Source organism: Cupressus sempervirens, chromosome 3 (assembly GCF_028749045.1).
Source record: "Cupressus sempervirens isolate cs-2001-9-10 chromosome 3, ASM2874904v1, whole genome shotgun sequence".
Taxonomy (NCBI): Eukaryota; Viridiplantae; Streptophyta; class Pinopsida; order Cupressales; family Cupressaceae; genus Cupressus; species Cupressus sempervirens.
In genome coordinates, this window is record NC_143120.1 from 184,358,947 (window position 1) to 184,380,994 (window position 22,048).

The 22,048-nt window shown below is 39.2% G+C and overlaps 2 protein-coding genes across 5 annotated transcripts in view; one reads left to right on the plus strand and one right to left on the minus strand.

Moving 5' to 3' along the window:
• LOC149565404 (uncharacterized) overlaps positions 1-22,048 on the plus strand; it is a 137,040-nt gene that overhangs the window by 63,549 nt on the left and 51,443 nt on the right. For all 3 annotated transcript variants that reach the window (XM_089818911.1, XM_089818912.1, XM_089818913.1), the window contains one exon: positions 118-221. In XM_089818911.1, coding sequence (XP_089675037.1) covers positions 118-221 — 104 coding nt within the window. The remainder of the gene's footprint in view (positions 1-117; positions 222-22,048) is intronic.
• LOC149565405 (uncharacterized) overlaps positions 1-22,048 on the minus strand; it is a 106,645-nt gene that overhangs the window by 32,651 nt on the left and 51,946 nt on the right. The window lies entirely within an intron of this gene.

Sequence of the window (22,048 nt, forward strand, 5' to 3'; positions counted from 1 at the left end):
CCCTTCAAAACAAAATTAATGGAAAAATATATATATTTAGAACAAAAGAATTGCATTTAATAATTTGTCCAGGATGATTTCTTACATAACGCATTTGTCCTGGAATGCTCCATGCAGGGCTGCTATTTTGCGACCGACTCAACAAAAAGTGCACAGAAGATGTACACTAAGGGAAGCAACAAGCTTCTTCTCTGTGAAGTAAACCTTGGGAATACATGGACGTAATACACTTAACACTTTTTGGACAAGTTTAAATTCTAATTCACGTTCTTTCTTCTTTCTGCACAGTGCAAAGTTGTTCTGGTTGTAATTGGGAAACATGCATACAAGAGATGCAATCTTCTCTATGTTTCTAAAAGCTTTTCTGAAGTGCATTTCTCATAGATTGAATCCTATTTTAAAGTAAGGAAACTCACAAATATTTCTCTGCTCTTTACATTGTGGTTCTTATCTTCTGATCACAAGGTAACTTTTTTGTATGACCCGAGGTGCAAGCCATGATTTCATTATTAATATCATGCACGTGTCAAAGTTGTAACCTTTATATTCTCATACTTTCTAAAGAATTTATGTGGGAAGTCCTAAAATACTCATCAATTTGCATTCATTTCCCAAAATTGATATTATCATGAAAATACATTATAATAGAACTCTATTCACAACATTAGTATCCACAAAACCTATATTTAGTAATCCATTTCATGTAAATAACAAACCAATGTCCGACACCCTTTGAACCTAATCGTCTCACAATTCTTATGAATCTATATTTGGTAGGTCTGTAATAGAATAAATAAAGGATAAGCGGTCTAATGAGGTTTTCTGGTTTGTTAGTTCTTATCCAAATTCTGGAGGAGGCCTTCTTAGTATTTGTGCTGCTGGGCCTTGAAAAATTTTCACACCCATTTGTCCATGTCTTGGTCAAAAATCTAGGTTGAAGTACTAAATTTTTCTATTCATCTTGTCGGCCTTCTGGTGTCCGTTTACCTGCAACTTTGGCAAAGTTTGGGACGTTTTGGAGTTCATCCTTTCACTCACCATTCGAAGCATGAACTATATTGCTCCTTGATACTTGGTTCCCCAACAAGTTCTTGAGAATGTGAACACCACCAGCTAAAGAGAAATATGAAGATATTATAATTTAAACTTGGAGGTTTGCCTTTGATTAGCAAATTATTGGAGGTGACATATGTTCTAGGAACCCTATGAACCTCTGATGGTTTTTCATTACCATTAAGTCTGAACAAGTTTTTATTGTAAATCCCGAGTCTCTCTTTATGTGTTCTTGTATATGGATCTCTACGATTGTCTACTTGGTGTCGATGTGGAATTTATTTTTTGAGTGGATCATCTCTTCAAAGTGCAATTTCGTATTGGAAAAAGGATGGATGTAGGAAAAGATTGGTATGTAAGAGTCATCTTGAGAAATATAGAGGAAAAGAATACAACTCTAAAAAATTGAGGGTTACTTAGAGGCCCACTTTTTCACTTAGATGAAGATTTGATCCTTGCTCAAAAAGGAGAATGGAACGAGTGGGAGAAAGTGAGAACAAGAATGTAATTTCCCTATTTTTGGCAACATCAGTGTTTGAGAGATTAGCCTATTGTTGTGATCCTTGTTTGGCTCAGATTCGACTTTGTTTGGGCTTGGTTTTGTGTACTTACTATTTGTGGTAAGTCGGGTGTTGATTGAGATGGACCCTTTCTATTAAAGTGCATTTGGTCACATGGAGAAATAATAGGTGTGACTCCTATTTAAGATGACATTTAAATGATGAGTATTTTGAGAGTTTTTTTTTTTTAATTTTAGACTGCAAGAATCGGTGCAACACGGCCCCCCTATAAATTGCAGTGCGCCTGATAAACTTTTTAACGTGACCGGTAGCGCTGGCGCGACATGCCCACCGGTACCACGAGGACGGGGGAGACTAGAACCCGTGACCAACCCCCTACAACAGGGAAGATTTAGCCAACCGAGCTAGGGCCCCTGCCCTTAGGAGAGTATTTTGAGAGTTATTATATTTTTAGTGGCCAAATTATTAAATGGCTTATTATAAAGTTATAATTTAACTTTATAATTTCACATAAGTTGAGGGTTGAGTCATCATTGGAAGGGGTCATTTATTTAATTAGTTATAAGCCAAGTTAAGTATTAAATAAAAAAGGGCATGAAATTGTTATTCATTAAAAGAATCTAATTGAAGCTTCTAATTAATGTTGTGTTGGTAAACCTTCTTTAGCGGAGTTTCATTTGGGAAACAAGTAGTTTTTGGAGATTATAAATATGGGCTCATTGTGAAAGGAAAGGCATATGATCATTTGATTATTTTATTTTGCTTTGTCATCTTTGTGATATTTTCCTGAAGTTCTGATTTCCTGTGCCCTTGTTGAGGTATAAGAGTTTGAAGCTGAGTTATGCATTTAATCCATAGCTAAGGTACTGTGGATTAAATTCTGAAAATTATTATTGTCTTCCTCTACTGTGATCAGTATGTTTTTGGAAGGCAACAGTGCTGCAAATCAGCATCTATTCTACACAGCTGGGCATTGGATTTTATTTGTTAATGATACACAACCAGGCAGTGATTCAACTCTGCATATAGTGTGTGATTGGGTGTCCGTTATCCCATTCAAACCTCTACAATTTGGATGTCATTAAAGACATTTGTTTTCTGCAAATACCTCACATTGTTGGTGTGGGTCTGCATTACTGTTGTGGCCTTGCCCTGGCAGCTGCGACCTGCATTATTAGAGCTTGGTGTTACCTTGTAAAGCTGCGTCTGTCATATGCATAGCAGCGTTTGGCGTTGGGTTGGAAGAGCACACTGTTGTATGTGGTCTTCATCAATTTATTTGCTGCAAGTTGATCCATATAGCAGTTATTCACAGGTTCTCTAATTATAATTGAAATTTTATTGAGAGTTGTTATAATTATTTATTTGGTCTTCATCAAGAGCTGTGTTGTAGATATTTTGGTTTGATGCCAATTGTTTGCTTTAATGTCTACTAGTCATAGTTGCACTTTTCACATGTATGCATTTGAATAGGTTAAAAAGGATTGCATTGTAACTTAGTTCTTTTCGTAGATTTCTTGGTAAACTTTTGCAAGCATTCTAACATCATTCAAAACCATTCCAAACAAGTAAACACGATCTGAAAACAAAATACAGTGAGAGAGGGTTTGCATGCAAAGTGTTTGACGAAATGTCAAACATCTAAGAAGTGAAGCAATTGATGATTTGTTAGGAGTTAGAACTAGTTGGCATTCTTACAAAGAGATGATGGAAGATGGGCATGGTTAAAGAATGGGAAAGCCTAAATCGGTGATGGGTTTTCCAACAACAAATAGAGAATAGGGACCCTATAGGAACACTTATGTAGACAATGAATATGCCACTGGTAATTAAATAATACTTTTGTTAGTAAACTTGTAGCATAATAAAACATTTGTTTTGAAGGGGTGTTAGTTGCTAACGGGTTCGAAAATTTAACCAATCATCGAGCACTATTTGTGTTTGAGTCGGAAGAAGTTAGGTTGTTGATTGTACAAATGTACTATGCTACGCAAAAATCTATCTTTCTGCCAAATATAATTGCACTATAATTTTGAGTTATTCATATTCTATGAGTAATTATTCATGTTTGTTTAGATGTCTTGTTTCTCTACACGAAACAATACACTTGTAGGAAGCAAACATTTTAGCGGTGTTTCCTATTCAAACCTAGAGATAAGAGAAATTAAAGGTATAATGACAGATTAATGAGTGGGCCATTTGAACATGTGCTGGTAATTGATAGTGACATTGAAGAATAGGAAGTAACAAGGGAAGATCAATTGATGCAAGACTAGTGCATGTGTGGGAAGTGTTAGGTGACAAGTACATGTAGAGGGAAGCTTGCAAGAGGGCAGTCCCTGAAGGCACTGTATGTGATGAACTTTCCATGCAATTAGAGGTCTACGGTCTTCTCGGTAGCTTCCCAAGGTTGCTGGCATGAAACTTGGTTCAAATAGAAGAACAACATAGAATAGGGCAAGGGGAACAACATTGACAATAGATATTGCAACCGTATGAAGAGAGGAATGTAATATCCCCGTCATAAAATAGATTATTAATCAAATCTTTGTTAATGGGTTGATTGATGTAAAATCTCTTGGACCCATTTTAGTTATGTTTCCGTAGGTAAGTATAGTCGTCGGCTATCTTTGTACACCCTCGAAAAGTTTTCCCGATGAGTATTTAAGCACGACTTGTAGGTAGTCGTAGGCATGAAATTTGGATTATTTTCTCTGTACTGCGAATTGCTGTTGGAGTTCTCTGTTGTTTTCCATTTTAGAAGTGAAAGACCTTCCCTATTTGGTTTACCCGGTTTCAGTGGGACTTAACCCTCACCCTATTCTGTCACTTGTAACACTTCACTTGGATCTGGCAAATCAGAGCATCATCTTTCGAGATATATTAATTAAAGGGTTATTTGTGTTCAAGTCTATCATTGTGTCTGGATTTCATCTAAATCTATTGTGTTTTTGTATGAACAAGATTGAATTCACAGTTTTGGTTTATTAATTTCCGGCCTAGACACCTAACCGTGAGGTGTTTGAAACATCCTCGCATTGCTTCCTCATTTTTCATACAACCTCCATTCTGTCTCTCATACACCATCCACCCACACCTCCATGCTTCCCTTCCATCTTCCATCTGTCCACCGTACGGCCTTCTAGGCCCTCACACCGTACAACACCCCTCCATCTCCACCGTACGACCAGCATTGATCACCGTACGACCATCCTTGACCACTGTATGACCTTCTTAACTGTACACATTGCTGCGACCTTACCCTCTTCCATCGTACGACTAGAGCATAACATCCATACAGACATTCTTGTAGCCTCCACACTGTACGGTCTCTACCTTAGACAATCTGTATGGCCATCAAGCAGGTCGTCTTTGCACAATTTCAGTCCTCTGTACTTGGGAACATTACAGTTGTATTAGAGCTTTGATCCTACCATCTTGTGGACAGTGAATGAGAGTTTATAGCCAGAAGAGAAGAAGAACCCATTCCGTTGATAGAATGGATGCTGATCCGGAACCCACAGTTGCCAAATTCGTGGCACTACTGAGAGAACTTGCGAGGAATCAAGTACAAATCAATGATACCCACTGACTCATGGAAGAGACTCAAGAAGTTGGCAGACAATAAAATATTCAGACAACAAAATGGTCATAGCGCGGACTCGGTGTCGGGTAAAGAAAACCCTCATCCAGCATGCTCTCAACCTTCCATGACGTCTTTTCCCCCACGGATGGAGACACCATGTGGAGGGAAGCAGCCGACCTTTGAAGAAATGCAAGAGCAGATGAGAGAAGACTGAAAAAATGCGAATTTGGAGGAAGATATGTCCTAAAAAGATTATGCAGATCTAAGAATGAGATATTCGGGAGACGAAAATAGAGGATATTTTAATGATGATCTCAGGAGGAAGTTGAGTAAAGTAAATTTGTCTCCATTCGACAAATCCAAATCCATATTTGCTCAAGTGTGGGTAATGAAGGCCGAAACTTACTCCAGCTTAATTTTATGCCAAAAGAAGAAGCAATTAAATTCACGGCATTACACTTAGAGGGAGTTGCACATGAATGGTGGCATCACGACACCATCACATTGGGGCATGATCAAATAAATACCTATGCGGAATTCACTGAGAGATTGATAGATCGATTTGATGGCAAAGATCCGGAACTCGATTTCAAAGATTTAGCACAACTAAGGCAAACTGGATCAGTTGACCAGCACATTGCAGAATTTCAAAAACTCTCTGTTTTGGTCACGAACATTTCTGAAAGAAGACAGATAGTGCTCTTCATGGATAGGATGACAGAACCATTGAAGGGTTGGGTAAAAGAGTTCAATCCTGCCACCTTGTTAGAGGCCCATATAATATATAGGGGATCCAGATCGAGAGGTTGGTTCGGGATGGGGATGGGGTCAGTTTTGCATCTATATGGGATGGGCATATATGGGATGGGCTTGAGATAAAACCCTTACCATACCATCAAGGCAACTTTCACCCCCCACCCGGTCCCACGCACCCGGGGAACCCCACTACTTTATGGTTCTATAAGAAGGCAAGGAATATGGCATCATCAACAACGTCATCCTCACGAAGTTACTCACATTCCAAACCATTGGTGTTTCCAAGGGACAAAGATAACAAACCTCCACCGAGGAAGCCATACATGGACGAAGCTACCTGACAGAAGCTCCAAAGGAAGAAATTATGTTTCAACTGCAAAGGACCATGGGAACTTGGGCATAGATGTCTCGGGAAAGGAAAAATCCACTACATTGAGGTCATGTCTGATGATGAGGACGAACAGGAAGATATACACTCCGAAGACAACCAACCCCACAAAGACACCAAAATGGTTAGTTTGAACCATATGGAAAGAATTGCAACATTGGTACGGCGCGGAGTCACTATCGCCCTTGCCGGTAGCCAAAGGTGCACGGTCCCGAGGTGCACGAATTTTCATGTACAGGGAACCCTTCAAGGACAAAGGGTTATGGTGATGCTCGATAGCGGAGCCACTCTAAACGACATAAACTCATCTCTGGTAAAGCGAAGAGGTCCACCTACAGAGATGTCATGACCTGAAAATGACATTCAAATCTATATTAATGCATCTATAAAAGTTATAGAGACCTTATCCATGCTAATAAATATGTAAGATATATTATTTTTATAAATAAAATCATCATATTATATATATATATTATAATAATACAATACAATGAAAATAGAAATAGATAGATACATAATAATTATTAAATAATAATGATTCACAAATTGAAAGGGTGTGACTAGGAGTCACAACCAGATTGATGCATGTATTTGAAGGGAGTCACATTTGAACCAAAGGGGGCATGGGAGACTAATATCGAATAAGAGGGAAAAAATGGAAAAAGGAATTATTTCTAGTGAGCAACAAGATACAAGAATTGAGTCAATAAATAAATCAATTTAAAACCATCAATAGAAGATCCATGATAGATATAGAGGATGAAGGGAGCAGTATACAGGTCAAAAGGAAGACGTAGACATCAAACTTGACTGAGCACATCAGATATAAAAAATAGGGTACAAGAGAAAAAGAAGACATTGATCAAAATATATCTAAGGAGACGATCAATATTGAAGAATATATAGCCACGAGAACTACGAAGCGAACGTGGCATCAAATAGAAATAATAAAATATTCCTCCTCTAACGTAAGTAATGAAGTCATTATTTGCATGGCATCAAAATACATAGAAGTGATTGCAAAATGAAAGTATTAATAAAAGGATACGCAATGTCTGAGCTAGCGTCATGAATAGAGCAGTTATACAAGGTTTGACGATAAATATATATCAATCACCTTCCAACTCTGGATAACAAATAAATCCCATTTCCAATGTGAATGCAAGAATCATTGAACCATAGCAAATGAGATTTACTCAACGCAAACCAAGACCTAACCTTCATCCATTAAAGCCCAGGATATAATAGAGACATCATCAGAGATAGAAGCAGAGAGTAATGGATCCGGGATTCATAAATAATCAAACTTGAAGGGGCAAGGCAATATAGACATTTGCAGATTACAGGAGGAGAGACTGATTTGAAAGGAGTGATTAACAAATATTACAGTCAGCAATGTGGGCAACACTATTACACTGAATAATAAACTGTAATGTGTAGAGTCATTGCAAATCACGGGCTATAACCATATACAAGAAATATCAATAATATATTAGTCACTGAAGGAGAACGGTAGAATTTCATAACATAAAAAACACAGAGACAGAATAAGATTGCAGAATTCATAACAAACTCAGAGACCATGGAGAGGTATAATATTCTTATTTTATTCTTAGAGAGAAAGGAGAGATTATTCGAGATTCAATCATTAGAGGGCATCCATTACGGATGTCAAGTTTCCCAACAAAGGGAAAACTCAAGGACTAGAGGGCATTCCAAGTCGAATGTTAGATTTCCAAATTGGGATCCAAAGAGGGATCTATTAGAGGCAATATATATTGTAGTGGTCAAACATATGCATATGTCAGAGATAGAGACTTGGTAGAGGTGGGATCTCTACCAAGTAGTGTTACCAGAGATCCCAAAGAGGCCTAAGGGAGAAGCTCTTCCTATGACAATTACCTAATTGAGATATAATTCTCACCAAAGGGTTAGGTGACTAGAGAAAGGATTCCTCCCGAAGGATTAGGAAGGGTAGCTTGGGTAGTGTTTAGATTAGTAATTACTTAATCCAATATTTTTAATGTGTTTAACATTCAATTTTTCTATATTATACTGACAAATGGTTGTAGGTTTCAACGTTCGAACATAAGCGGAAAATGGGGACATCATAGTGGTATCAGAGCAATGATCTTGCCATCTTGTAGGGTAAAACTTAAAATAGGAAATCATTCTAGTCAACAAAGAGGAATATAACAAAGCATTATTTATATACATCACACTTTATGTCTTCATGCATCATTATCTATACCTTATTTCTTCACATATATATTTCATGGTGGTAACTCTATACACCACGGTGATTCTATATAACACACCTAGGATGCTGGTTAGCGGAGCCACTCTAAACGTCATGAACTCATCACTAGTAAAGCGAAGAGGTCTACCTACGGAGACGCATGCAGGATTCCAAGTCAAGGTTGCCGGAGGGACTCTTCTACCCTACACACACCTTATTCCTCAGCTAAGTATCACTATGGCGAATCACACAGTGACCGAGGATTTCTTTATAGTGGAACTTGAGGATATGGAGGTTATTCTGGGCATACAGTGGATGGAGACACTTGATGAATACACTCAGAGCTTCAAACTGATGGACTCCACTTTTGTTGTCGATGGAAAGGAGGTTCTCTGCGGAATGGCAAATGAGGGTCCAAAAGAAGTTTTTGTACATCAGATGGAGGCAATTTTTCGATGTGATGATGTTGCTTGGGCTGCACATTGTTTTGTCTTGGTAGAACCTATAAAAGGGCAACAGACACCTCCGTAGGATGATGATCTCCAGAATATTTTTAGTGAACATGATAAAGCTTTTATAGACGTTCCTCCTGGCATACCGCCTCATCGAGAGTTTGAACATACTATCGAGTTGGAAGTAGGAGCCAAGCCGGTCATAACCACACCCTACTACCATCCCAAGAAATTCAAAGATGAGATCGAAAAGATGATTCAAGAATTGCTAGAGAAAGGATGGATTTATCCTAGTTCTAGTCCCTTCGCGTCATCAATGTTATTGGTCAAAAAGGACGGGACAATGTGCATGTGTGTGGACTACCATGCATTGAACAAAAAGAAAAAGGAATAGATATCCCATTTCAAGTATAGATGAGTTGCTCGATGAATTATATAGTGCAATCTATTTTTCGAAAATAGATCTCCGTTCTGGATACCATCAGATTCGCATGAGAGAGGAAGACGTGGAAAAGACGGCCTTTCGTTGTCACTACGGGCATATGAGGTCCTGGTCATGCCATTCGGATTAACAAATGCACTTGCTACATTCCAATCATGCATGAATCGCATCTTCAACAAACAATTGCGTATGTACTTACTGATATATTTTGACAATATTCTTATTTATAGTAGGACATGGGAAGAGCACTTGAAGCCTTTGGATGAAGTCCTAAGGATCATTAAGGATTAGTCTTTGTTTGCCAAGCAATCTAAGTGTGAATTTGGTAGGACAGAAATATTGTACCTAGGGCATGTTGTTAGTAAATATGGAGTTCAAGTTCATCAAGAGAAGATTCAAGCTATTCTTGATTGGCCTCCCCCAAAATCACTTTCGGAATTGTGAGGATTTTCCAGACTGTGCAGTTATTACTGGAGGTTCGTTAAATCTCCCAACTCAATGCACCCTTGACGGATCTGAACAGAAATGGTTCTTTCTAGTGGAATGAAAAGGCGCAACTCACTTTTGATAAGCTGAAAGAGGTAATGAGCACTTGTCCTGTACTTGCATTACCTGATTTCACTCGGTCGTTCATTCTGGAGTGCAACACATCTTGAGAGGGCATTGGCGCAATACTAGCAAGAAGCTTACGCAAACAAAGCACTTATATTCTATTTATGATAGAGATGTTGGCCATCGCACATGCACTAACCAAGTTCTGGCAGTATCTGGTGGGTGCCAAGTTTGTTGTGCGTATAGATCACAATAGTCTAAGATATTTTTTGGAGCAACGAGACTTGAACGAGAGGCAACAAAAATGGGTAAGCAAGGTTCAGGCTTTTGATTTTGACATTAAATATGTGAAAGGAAAGAGCAATGTGGTTTTAGATGCTTTGTCTAGGAAACTTGCCATCTACTTACTAACCCAGATTTCAGCTAATTGGAAAGCACAACTGTTGGTAGAATATTCCAAAAACACATTTGCCTATGAGCTAATAGATGGCAATACCTAGGATGATTGGTACAAAGTGGTGGATGACATCATTTACTATAAGAATCGGATTTTTTTAGTGTTGGAATCCAAATTGAAGTAGAAAATCTTGAAGGAGGTACACGACTCACCCTTGGCAAGGCGCTTGGGCTTCCTCAAAACTTATAGAGGTCTCAGGGAGAGGTTTTCATGGAAATGTCTTAAAGGAGACGTATTGCAGTATGTAAGAATGTGTGCTATCTGCCAGTAGAACAAATTTGAACATACTCTACCCGTCAGGTTACTGCAACCTTTGCAATTCTAGAATAGAAGTGGGAAATTATCTCGATGGATTTCATAACTGGACTTCCCAAGGTGAATGGAAAGGATTGTATCTTTGTAGTGGTTGACAGACTGACAAAGTATGCACATTTCTTCACCATCTCCTTAGATTTTCAGGCTGCACAGGTTGCCGATTTGTTTTTTAGAGAAGTCTTCTGTCTACATGGGTTACCCTGAAACATTGTCAGTGATCGGGATGGGTGATTTATCAGTATCTTTCGGACATAATTGTTTCGGTTGGCAGGAACAGAATTGTCACCGAGTACTAGTTACCACCCTTAGAGAGACGGAGAAATAGAAATTGTGAACAAGTAGCTGGAAGGTTACCTTCAGAACTACATTTCGACACAACAATGGGCATGGGTCAAATGGATACACCTAGGGGAATATTTTTAGAATACCACATACCACATGTCCATCAGGATGGCACCATTCAAAGCTCTATATAGGTATGAACCCCTTTCCTACATCGACATAGTTTTGGGAGACAGTGGCGCACCAAGAGCGAGGGACTGGCTTCAGGAGGGACAAGACATTCTAAGATACTTGAAGGAAAACTTACAATGGGCACAGAATCAACAAAAGATGTACACCGACAGACACCGAATTGAGAAGAGTTTCGAAGTACGAGACTTGGTCTACCTCAAGCTCCATCCATATTGACAATCTTCATTAAAAGAAAAGGGAAAAGAAAAATTGAAGCCGCGATTTTATGACCCTTATCGTGTAGTTCGTTGTATTGGTGAAGTTGCCTACTAGTTGGAACTTCTAGAGGGGAGTTGTATTCATAATGTTTTTCATGTTTTTTGCCCGAAGAAAGCCGTAGGACAGAATGTCACGGTAGCTATAGACCTCCCGCCTCTCAATGAAGAAGGAAAGCTCATATTAGAACCAACAGAGATTATTGAAGTACGTGAAAAAACCCTGTGGAACTGCACGGTGAAGGAATATTTGGTACGCTAGAAACACTTGCATCTAGATGATGCAACTTGGGAAGGTGAGCACATTTTACAACATCAGGCATTGTGTTTTCTTGAGGACAAGTGAATTTTGGGACGGGAGGACTGTAATGTCCCTGTCATAAAATATATTATTAATCAAATCTTTGTTAATTGGTCGATTGATGTAAAATCTCTTGAACCCATTTTATTTTTGTTTTCGTAGGTAAGTATAGCCGTCCGCTATCTTTGTACACCCTCGGAAAGTTTTCATGATGGGTATTTAAGCACGGCTTGTAGGTAGTCATAGGCATGAAATTTGGATTATTTTCTCTGTATTGCGAATTCTTATTGGAGTTCTCTATTATTCGCCATTTCGGAAGTGAAAGACCTTGCCTATTTGGTTTACCTAGTTTTGGTGGGACTTAAGCCTCACCCTATTCCGTCACCTGTAACACTTAACTCGGATCTGGCAAATCGGAGCATCATCTTTCGGCATATATTAATTGAAGGATTTTTCATAGGATTTTTCGTGTTCAAGTCTGTATCATTGTGTTTGAATTTCATCTAAATATATTGTGTTTTTGTATGAACAAGATTGCATTCATAGTTGTGGTTTATCAATTTCCAGCCCAGGGACCTAACCGTGTGGTGTCTGAAGCATCCCCATACTGCTTCCTCATTTTTCGTACAACCTTCATTCTATCTCCCATATACCATGCACCCAAACCTCCATACTTCCCTTCCATCTTCCCTCTGTCCACCGTACGGCCTTCTAGGCCCTTACACCGTACACCACCCCTCCATCTCCACTGTATGGTCAGCATTGGCCATCGTACGACCATCATTGATCACTGTACGACCTTCTTAACTATACACATTGCTGCGACCTTGTTACCCTCTTCCATCATACGGCCAAAGCATAACATCCGTACGAACATTTCTGTACCCTCCACACTATATGGTCCCTACCCTAGACAATTTGTATGGCCATCAAGTAGGTTGTCTAAGCACAGTTTCAGCCCTATGTACTTGGGTACATTACAAGGAACTGGAGGGAGGAGGAATGGTGGGACATAAGAAGATGTTATACCTACATAAACTTCAATAATTGATGCTCCTTCTGCCAATCAAGGACAAAAGGTAATGTACTAGGGAAGCGATAGAAGCAAAACCTGTGATAATGAGGTCTTTGTGAATTCAAGAGTAGAGTGAGGCAACAACAATTGCAGAGACTAGTGGAAAACTCTGAGTCACCCTTGACACAACCAGAGTGGCACACAAAGGTGTACTAACATTGAAGGTATAGCACAGTCTACGTGATGAGAAGGGATAGAAGCGGAAACTATCATAATGAGGTGTTTGTGAATTCAACAATAGAGTGAGAGGTGACGACAATTATAGAGACTAGTGGAAAACTCTCTAAGTCACCCATGACACAACTAGAGTGGCACACAAAGGTGTACTAACATTGAAGGTACAACACAATCTATGAGAAAAGAGTGGGTGGAGATAGCCAGAAAACTACCACTCCCAAATGAAGCAGAGGACATCGCTAACTAGACAAGCATCCCCTTAATATGGGAGGTTAGGGACAAGGACAGTTTGGACGGTGACTCCATACCAATTGAACCATCAGTGCACTCCAAGGACGACAACAACAAAGAGAGAAACCTTTAAGGGGAAGTAGCATAATTGTTTGAAAGTAACCTGTGGGGCATTGAAAATCCAGTCATATCAAAGGAGCCCAAAATAGAGGGACTATAACCAGAAACTCCAGGAAGAAGGGGTTATTGATATTATAGGGAAGGTAACTAAGGCATTAACAACAAAGGTGACTCGTGCATGGTAGAAGATGCAAGCGAAGCACAAGGATCTGAAGGAAGAACTAACCCACCCGAGTTTAATAATGTGCACGATGCTGACCATAGGAGAACAATGATGAATACTTTGGAGAAATAGAAACTCCTTAAACTTAGTTGAGATGGATTGGAGGTCCCGATCCATGAACAATGATGGATACTTTAGAGAAACAGAAACTCCTTAAATTTAGTTGAGATGGATTGGAGGACCCAACCTGTCATTATAAAATATGCGTAACTATATGGAAAGCTAATGGCCAAGACAATTGTGACTATTGGTTGGAGGCCTTCCTTGCCACTTTGTGAGGAGTCACCATTGACTGTTACGCTGACTTGTCAAGACTGCACAAAACAAATTGGGATGATTTCAAAAGGGCTTTCCATGAAGAGTCCAGGTTGCTTCATGACGACGATGGAGTTTTACCCAAGTTCTACAATACAAGGGAAGAATGAGACGATACATGCCTACCGTAGTAGACTGAAGGAACTTATTGGTAAATTGGAGAACCAACTAGTTGATGGGGTGAAGAATAGGTGGTTAATTGAGGCATTGAATCCATCGTCACGAAAAAAGATGAAATTGATATTGTTGTCTTCTTAATTAGATGCTTGTAGCCATGTCATGGACATTGAAAGTGAAAATAAGACATCCCAAGGAAAGAAAGAACGAGTGATGATGACAGCATGGATAGTGAAAGTAAATGAGAATCCAAGGCCATATAGGTTGTTTGAAAGGATATGATGCAAATGATGAAGTAGATGAGAGTTGAGAAGGAAGCTACAAAGGATGGTAGAGAACTATGGTGTACAAACTGTAAAGTAGAAGGGCATACAAAGGCCAATTTTTCGAAGAAGGTATTTTCTAACATCTGCTAATTACTGAGACACTCCATCAAGGAAGGCCCATACAACCTAAAGGAAAGGAGCACTCAAGTACTATTTACCCAAGGAGAATAGACAACTTTTCCTACCACACCACCTAGACCTACAAACTCTAATGCCTCGATAGGTGGGTACCATAACAACCAACAAGAAGCAACAATAATAGCAACAACACACCAAGAAGCTTCATCTAGTATGACATGAAGGGGTGGCCCATGAAACAATGTTGTAGATGCTGTTATGATCTCGGTGGGCAGCCTTCACTAGCACCTCGAGGTTTTGGTGCAATGGTTCGTACCATGTGGTATCAGAGCCTCCACCCAGGTTTGAGTCTCAGAGCGGGTGGCAACGCCGACATTGCAGTGTTCGTCCGGGGCTCATATGGCCAAGGAAGGGCCCACCGTATGGGCGCACATCCAGCCTAGAGTCTGGATTGCGGAGCGTGGTGGGATGTTATGATCCTGGTGGGCGGCCTTCACTAGCACCTTGGGGTTTTGTGCAATGGTTCATACTAGATGCAATGAGTGGGGCCACTTTGTGCAGGACTATCAAAGTGAGCAAGGGTGAAGAAGCATCTGGTGCAAGTGGTGTAGTTTAGGCAATACATTGAATGCCTCAAACAAAGGGAGTAAACATAATAGACATCACATGCGCCAAGAAGGAAGTGTTGGCAATCACAATGGTGCAGGCTAAAAAAGCCATGTACAGTGATCCCTATATAGAGAAGCAAAGGTTGAAGGAAGCTAGAACCGATATTCTTTTGGCAATATACAGACTAGAGGAGGTTGGTAGGTTAGTACAGTGCTTGAAGAGAATATTTGTAATGATAAGAGGCAGTTTTGGGAACCCTAAATACAATAGTTGCATATCAAGTATAAAGTTGGGTACATGAGGAAAAAATCATTACCAACACATATGGCAACCTCTAGCAAGAAGAAAGCTCAAGATAAAGTTCAGAATGATGAATAGGTCACCACAAAAAATCTCATGTTTGAAAATGTCAGAGGAATTGAGTGTAGAGCTTGGTAGGAAAGCACTCTAGATGATCATCCTTTGAAGAGTTCACTCAGGATAGCAGAGGTGTATAAAATTATTTTCATGCCCATATAATCTCAAGGATTCGAGCCTGTGTTGTGAACTATGGTCTATGAGTATGACTGCAATATACACAAATGCTCCATCAAATATTTTGACCAGACCGTGGTGATATCCTATGCACCTAAAGAATTCATCAAGGTATTCGGGGTGCCATAGAAAGGGCATTCAGCCATGAAACCCTCTTCATAAAATGTCAGCAGAAGACAAGGAGTTATTAAACGAGTATGCACACCTAGCCTATCAGAGCAGCAATGGGAAAGTCTTTGGAGCAGCAGCAACAGTAGAGGAACCAAGAAATCATTTATAACTTCCCTTGAATGGAAGTGTATAATGGATCTGCTAAAAAGGAAAAAATAGAGGAGCAAGCAGAGCATCGGACATTGCCATGTGCATGTTGATGTTGATGAATGGCCTCAATAATGGCAAGGTGTATAATTGGGGCCAAGTCTTATCTGAAATGCATCAAGGACTTCTTGCAATTAGAGCATAAACATTTTATATGCTGCACCATGCCATTACCTTGTTCTTAAAGGCATTATGCACCCATGTACCACCACAACACATGTGGAAATTCATACTAGCAAGTCACGTTGAGCCCTACAATGTAAGAACTAAGAACCCCTGCAAGTTCTAACTTCACCCTAGCTAAAATGTGATCTTGTTGATTTAAGACCAAAGGAATATCATCAAACATTTAGCATACAATGTCTGAAACTGCTGTTATGAGTTTTCTGGTTGTCTTCTTTAAGTTTGTAGGCTGCAGATGAAGTTATTGAATGCTTCTAATAATGTTGTTATAGAAATGATATACTAGTTGTTTAAGACCTTTGATAAACATGTAAATGATTGAAATTAACTAGTACAGCTAGTTGATAAAAAGGCAAAACACTTTCCATGCATCCAAATGGTACATCTGCAGCCACTAGGCATTTAAGCTAACAGTTGGCATGCATACCAGTGATTTAGTATAAACTAAAATGAATAACTATAACCAAGTCATTTCATCAAACAGTTGCTGTGCAACGTTGTAACTCCTCACTCTTCTAAACTATCATTATATTGTATGCAAATTACAAACAGCATGGAAGGGCAACTAATTACATTGCAAATTAAGAACCTGGTAATGATGCAGCTTTGCAAAACACCCGTCTGATCACAGTCCTCAGATGTAGGTCCAGTTCCCTTGGAAGTTCATAATACTTGAGCCTTTGACTTCAAATGTCCTCCAAAAACAATGCCTTGCAACACAAATGACACCCTAATATAGATTCACGTGGCTGTTATAGTCTGATCGAATGCTTAATTTATGGCAAACACAGACCTCTATGAACTGCCATCTGTACTTATAAATCGTTCACCTATCATGTCCCCAAATTTCAATGTAATAATTAAATTAAATTAATTAATTAATTGGTCCCAAAATTTAAATAATATAATAAAAGGACCTTTAATTAGTTATTTTAATTAATTAATATGGGGCCCAAGTTAATAATATTTGTATTTGTAGTTTTGATTGATTTAATATATCTTGGACCCATTTTTGTTTTAATTGTTTCTGTAGGTGTTGCTGTTGGCTATCTTTGTAAACCCTCAGGAGATCCTCCGAAGGGTATTTAAGCACGACATGTAGGTAGTAGTGGTCATGCGATTTGGTTTATTTCTTAGTACTGCGAATTCTTGTTGGAATTCAGTATTGTTTGCCATTTCTAAGGTGAAAGATTTTCCCTACTTGGCTAATCCAATTATGGTGGGATTCAACCCTCACCCTACTCCGTCTTTGTATTACTTGCTCGGATCTAGCAATTCCATGCACCATCTTTGTTTGCAAATACATATATCTATACATTTGTAATTGGATTTCAATATTTGTACTGGCATTAATTGGCATTTCTTGCAAATATATTCACTTTGTTTTGGCATCTGAAAATGCAGCTCAACCCATCACCCTGACGACCCTTTTTGACTTTCGTACCCATCCGTACAACTCCTAGACTTAACTGTACGGACACCTCAATCAATACCAATAACATACGACTGCCTGTGTTGCACAGATACAGTACGATCATTTGCATACCGTACAACCATCTTGCTCCATACCGCACGACCATTTCCAACCAGTTGTACGAACACCTCTCATCACCCTCAGGCCATACAACCATATTGTCTTTATCATCTGAACCATACAAACTACCTAAAGCACTAAGAAAGACTACCCAAAGCACTGAGGGAGAACTACCTAAAGCACTGGCTACCCAAAGCATTGAGGGAGAACTACCTGAAGCACTGGCTACCCAAAGCACTGAGGGAGAGCCACCTGAAGCACTGGCTACCCAAAGCATTGAGGAAGGCTATCGAAGCATTGAAAAGCACTACCCAAAGCATTAAGGAAGACTACCTGAAGCATAAAGAAAGACTACCCGAAGCATTGAGGGAGAACTACTTGAAGCACTGGTTGTCTGAAGCACTGAGGGGGGACTACTTGAAGCACTGGCTACCCGAAGCATTGAGGAAGATTACCAAAGCATTCAAAGGACTACTCGAAGCATTGAGGAAGACTACCTAAAGCATAAAGAAAGACTACCCAAAGCACTGAGGGAAAACTACTTGAAGCACCGACTACCTGAAGCATTGAGGAAGACCACTGAAGCATTGAAAAGGACTACCCGAAGCACTGAGGAAGACTACTTGAACCATAAAGAAAGACTACCCAAAGCATCGAGGGAGAACTACTTGAAGCACTAGCTACCCGAAGCATTGAGGAAGACTACCGAAGCATTGAAAAGGATTACTAGAAGCATTGAGGAAGAACCTGAAGCACTGAGGGATACTACCTGGAACACAAGCCCAAACTACCTGAAGCACACGACAAGACTACTTGAAACATACTACGGGATGTTGTTGGAAAGCTAGAAAATAAAGTGACAAAGAAAACATGCAAAGCTCTAGAGCAAAAATTCTGGACTTCATAAGGCAACTCTAGAACGGAACATTGCACACCAAAACTTGTAGAGAATGCTTGAGATAAAGTGTTGAGACTCCCATACCAAATCAATCATCATTAAACTCAATCATGCTTTCTGGTTGAAACCATAGTTGTGGCACAATTTGCTGAGCATTAAACTAACTCGAAGCGCATGAAAACATGAAAGAATTCTCAATTATTTAGACCAATTTCTTGAAACCCTTACATACGAGCTCTTCACCAAGACAATGAGAAAATAGCAATGCATTTAGATTGAATTGATTTTTCCTCTTTCATGATATTTATAATTCCTAATGCCAAAAACTTGTGCCTTGTTGGGTGGATATTTTGCAACCGACAGTTTTGGGTAAAATCCAGTCGTAAAATAGGATGACCAGCCATAGTGTGTGGGACAGAGTCTCTCCTACCTTGAAGGGAAGGCTCTCCTCCTCTGTAATATCCCCTTTCGGATATTATACTAAAAACCCTTGATATGAACCTGCAAATTTAAAACCAAAAAGAAAACCAACATTTGATAGAAATTCTAGGACTTTAATCCATTTTGTAACCAGCAAATTTGCATAAAAGAAAACTCAGGAAAGTTTGTTTATTTCCTCCAATATTTAGAAATACATACATAAACTAGTAATTAATCACCAATGGTTACCAAATAACGTTATTGTATTATACAACAGCAATACAATAACATGCAAGTATCCAAATGAACCAATCTTATAAGCAGAATTTATAGTCAGATTGGCAAATATAGATAAAACCTGTAAGAAGGTTAGGTTTGCGTTCAACTTTCAAAGCTTCTTCAAGGGTTGTGTCTTTGAAGAAATAACCAGCAACTGTTTCCAGCTCCCAGATTAATATTTGTTTTAAATATTATATCTTCATAACATCCCAAGTGAAGTCTGATGTACCTTTATCACTTTTTCCAATGTGATGCACGCTCTTTTAAGCAATGTGGGATAAATAAGCTTTTTGTCCTTTAGTCACTTAAGTGAACATAGTACTTTTTAAAAAATAAAGTGATAAGTTAAATGAACTTTAATAATGACTTAGTCAGTAAACTATATAATCATCAGAAATTAAAATAACTGATCAAACAAACTTGGATAAACACGTACAATAGCTCGTTGGAAAGCTCTTGGCGAGACACTTCCAAATCAACACTGGGATATCAAGAATATTGAGCTCTGTTTACTTACTAAAAATAGTAAGTATTCGAACAACCTGCCAAGACTTCTCTGATGGGTCTAAAATTGGAAGTGTCTAGGCCAAACCTCGCACTGAACCCTGTAAAGAATCTTTTTGCCCCTAAAACCTAGGCAAAGTGATCTGGCACACAGAATTATAATGTCCCAAAAAAAGGGGACATTACAAAGCCTCCCTCCTTAAAGATTGCTTGCCCTCAAGCAATCCGCTCATACCTGCAGAAACCAAATGCTAGGATCCCTTACTCACCTCGAGAATGAGGTTCTACTCCTCAACCGATGTACCCTGACATGCATCTTCCCAAAATCAGAAGGGTGAATCAGTACAATAGGAATCAATGTGCCAAATAAATGAATGCTAGGATCCCACGTCTCACCATAAAGGGACACCAACTGCCATGTGTTTCCACCCTATGTGCCAAAACCCTCAGTCAAGATGAAAACCTCACTCCATGAGTGACCCTGTGAGTCTCTAGTGTCAAGTGAAGATGGGGCCCCCAACAATATACCCATATCCACCCCAAGAAGATAGCAACCAAACTCTCCATCTAGCGCCCCGATAAAAGACAATACCTTGGGATGCTCCACTTGGATCCAAATGAGGACTTGCGCGTTGTCTGAGATACCACTGACCAGTTCCTGTAATATCTACACCACTGTATCACTGTAACACTCCTATAATATTTGTTTTGATGTCAATGATAGATCCGGCCAATCCAACTCCATTGCCATATCACTCTGGTGTAAGAGTAGTCCTAATCTCTGGAACTCTGATATGTCAAAAAGCTGAAACACACAGATCATAATCATGTGTGTAGCAACATAGCATAATCCACCAGATGTAAGATACTATTAACACCTGGATCCCCGACTTCCCAAACAATAGGATCCTGGGTAAATGAAAGAGTGGTTGGTGAATCACCAACATCATGAGTGCTAACACTGCCTTCAATACCCTGCTGAAATAAAAATATAGACACCTCATGTGGAATGTAGGGTAATGTGTGATCTCTCCACTCACCTGCAAATAACTCGTTGACCCTAGAAGGCAAAATAGAATCAGCGAATATATTACCAACATACATAGACAAATCACTGATAGGGGAAATATACCAACAAGAAAAATCACCAATCAACAAGTAAGCCGTGGTCATCTCATAAGAGCTAGGTGATAAAACTCTGGGCAAGCTGAAGATTCCCTCAAAGCATGCTAAGGATAAATCTGAACTTCCAATTCCACCATAAGTACCCTCGCTTATGTCAAATTCTTTATAAAAGGATGGTTCACCATTAGCTGAAAACTCTGAATTATCTTCACTTGTTGTATCACTAACCATGTCCTCCTTTGAAAATGTACAGCGGCTGTCATAAAAATCAGAATTTTCAGTCTTATCAACTTGTTGATCCATAAATTTTTTCTCACCACAGATAGTCTCAAATGGGAAATACGTGATTGAATCACATTGCTTACCTTCACATCTACCCACTTTATGAATTCCTTCAATGATTTATGTGATTTCTTGTGCCCTTGAACCACTGTCATCTTCTTCATAAGTGGCTGCCCCACTTGTTTGATTTTCAGCTTTGTGGATGGAATAATGTGTTAAGCACAATTGAAGACATAGCTCATCTACCTCACTCTCCTTGTCCCTTCCAAATTTTATTGCTAGATCTCTATCCATTAATAGTTGCAAGTACTCAAATTTTATCATTTTCAAAGTTTCAAAAATAGTTTGTAAAAGAGGACTTGTGATACCGCAAATATTCCCATGCCTCTCTTCTACCATAATCTTCCGCATGAGATCCTCAACGAATTTGGAAGAATCATCCATTCTCGTCAACACTTGGGCAAGCTTGTCCTCTTTGACCAAAAGCATATCCAGTAAGTCAAGGAGTGATAATGGTTTTTGACCATCTCCTTCGAACACAAGTGGGCTGCTCTCCCTAGAATTTTCTGATTTTTCATCACTCAAGGAGACGACATCTTCAAATATGTCCTCTACCTCAACATGTGCTAGATCATCTCTCTTGTCCACCTTGTGGTCCATTTGCTTCTCCTCAAGATTTGACATAATTTTTGGCCTAGTATCACCATAAAATTCATCCAAGTTAATTTCCATGGCACTGAATAAGATGCTGGTGTTTTCTGTGTCTAAATAAGATGGGGAGTCGCCAATGTTGGCGATTTGGTCAACTCTTCTATTTGGGCCATCAGTATGCTCATCAGAAGGACTAATGTAAACAGCTCCATGAGATACTTTTGTCTCCCAATTACCAGCTAGTATATTTGTTCCATTA